The sequence below is a fragment of the Otolemur garnettii genome, unplaced genomic scaffold, assembly GCF_000181295.1.
Source record: "Otolemur garnettii isolate 467f Iridium unplaced genomic scaffold, OtoGar3 scaffold00101, whole genome shotgun sequence".
Taxonomy (NCBI): domain Eukaryota; kingdom Metazoa; phylum Chordata; class Mammalia; order Primates; family Galagidae; genus Otolemur; species Otolemur garnettii.
In genome coordinates, this window is record NW_003852496.1 from 3211045 (window position 1) to 3213555 (window position 2511).

Here is a 2511-nt window from a genome sequence, read left to right on the forward strand (position 1 = left end):
CCAGGCTGGGGATTCGAACCCGCCACCTTAGGTGTATGTGGCTGGCGCCTTAGCCGCTTGAGCCACAGGCGCTGAGCCTCATCTGTGATTTCTTTCATCAGTAATTTTGATACTTCTTGTAGAGATCTTTCACCTCCTTGCTTAAATTTATTTCTAGGTATTTTATTTTATTTTTTAATTTTTTATGGCAGTTATTGTAAATAGGATTGGGGTTTTGATTTGGTTTTCAGCTTGGTCTTTGCTGGTATATAGAAATGCTACTGATTTTTGTATGTTAATTTTATAACCTGAGACTATGCAGCATGACACATCCTGTACTACCTGCCTCTTCATATTTGTTTTTCTGCTGATTTTAAAAATTTATCTTATTGGCCGGGCGTGGTGGCTCACGCCTCTTGTCCCAGCGCTATGGGAGGCCGAGGCGGGTAGATCACCTGTGCTGAGAGGTTCGAGACCAGCTAAAGACCCCCCTGAGCCAGCTGAGCCAGCGTGAGACCCTGTCTCTACAACAACAACAGGACAACGAGATAGCCAGACCTTGTGATCCCAACTACATGGGGTGCAAGAAAACACTACAGGAAGAAGTAATAAAAAAATTTTTTAAAAAAACCTTCAAAGTAATAAGTTGAAATAAAAAAAATTTTTTTAAAAATTTATCTTATTGATCCACAGGCTTTATTTCTCCATTTCCTGGGTAATCATGCATTGTCAATTATGTGTATTGTAACTCTCACAGATGAGGGTCTGTACAATATCCTTTGACTTGATTTGTGGTGTCTTATTTTATACATCAGTTATTTAACTTCCTTTCTGGTTTGTACTTTTGGTAATGTTTAAGACATCCTTCCTCAGACAGCTTGGTAGCACGCATGTGTAGTCAAGACTAGGGGGGGCAACATATTATTGTTCTAATGCTTTTGAAGTTTTTGCTTTCTACTTTTGGTGTGGAATTCATTTTGTATTTGGCATGAGATGGCCTAATAGCTTCATCTGCTTCCAGGTGGACAGTGTAGCTCACCAACTAGTCCACCCTTTCCACTGACATGAAATGCCACTGTTGGCAACTGTCAGGTTCCCCTATGTGCGTGGGTCTATTTCTGGGCTTTCTAGTCTGTTTCATCAGCTTTAGGGCACGGAACAAGTAGCTTATAGTCTGGGTGACCATAGATTCGTGTGTGTGTGTTACATAGCTTTGGTCATTTCCTCTTTTCAACACCCAGAAAGCAGATTCTGTTGCCTCCTTTCAAGAGATGCAGAGATGGGGTCACTGAGGGTCAGAATTGTTTTCTTCTTTTTCTTTCTTTCTTTTTTTTTTTTTTTAAATATAGAGTCTCACTATGTTGCCCAGGCTGGCATTGAACTCTGGGCTTACTCAGTCCTTCCTCCTTAGCCTCTTGAGTAACTGGAACTACAGATGTGCACCACCATGCCTGATTTTCACCAGATTATTCTTTAGAAGGAATAGAGCTGGTTCTGGAACTTTGGTGTTTCTATTCCAAAGCCCAGACCTCAACCCTGCACTGAGGTTAAGAGCTGGCTTAGGGGAGAACCTTGAGCATGTTATAGTATCCTTGTCATTGTGGACAGGGGACCTAGTCCTCTTCTGTCCATGTTCTCAAGTAGCAGCAGTGGGGGATGAGAATGCCCTCCTCCTCCTCCCCCGACTCCTGCACATACCCCCAAACTGGTCTGTCTGTGTTTAGTTTCCTCTTCTGGTTGCTGGGAATTGGCAGTATCACAAGGAATAGCCTGTACCTTATAGGAGCTTCTGGAACCTTCCTGAATCTCCATAGCATGTACGCATTCACATATAGCAACTCTCCTCTTAACACTATCCCCCTTTCTCGATTTCACAGTTAGAAGGAGCGAGTCAGACGGAAAAAAGAAAACCCGCAAAAAAAGTAAGAAGCATCGAGGAGAAGAGGAGGGCAACCTCAGACTGGGAAGCCACTGGAAGCAGAGCGCCTTCTCCACCCAGCTGTCGCTGATACCACTCCTGGCTGGTACCTTAACCTGCATCCAGTGGTTTCTGCTTGTCTGGTCACATGCGGCTAGAATGTTCTTAAATGGGATGCTCACAAGGGCTGAGCATTGCTGTGGACACCTCATGTCATCCTCACAGCCACCTCAGGAAAGGGAGGGTTCTGCCATTAATCTCTCCTCTGTGGAGAGGGGAAGTGGAGGCCCAGAGAGGTTAATTACATTGCCTAAGATCACAAGGCTAGTAAGTGTGAAGTCTGGATTTGAACTCAGGTCTATGTGATTCTAGAGTCCAGGGAAATCCATGAGAATATTAAATGTCATAATTTTGTTTGCTAAATAAGATGACACTTTTAGGCTCGGCACCTGTGGCTCAAGTGGCTAAGGCGCCAGCTACATACACCTAAGGTGGAGGGTTCGAATCCAGCCCGGGCCGGCCAAACAACAATGATGGCTGCAACCAAAAAAATAGCTGGGCGTTGTGGCGGGCGCCTGTAGTCCCAGCTACTTGGGAGGCTGAGGCAGGAGACT

The 2511-nt window shown here is 44.6% G+C and overlaps 1 protein-coding gene across 1 annotated transcript in view; it reads left to right on the plus strand.

The window, feature by feature from the left end:
* Nucleotides 1–2511, plus strand: part of KIAA1257 (KIAA1257 ortholog) — a 63263-nt gene that overhangs the window by 20095 nt on the left and 40657 nt on the right. The window contains exon 8 of the mRNA XM_023516957.1: nucleotides 1857–2003. Coding sequence (XP_023372725.1) covers nucleotides 1857–2003 — 147 coding nt within the window. The remainder of the gene's footprint in view (nucleotides 1–1856; nucleotides 2004–2511) is intronic.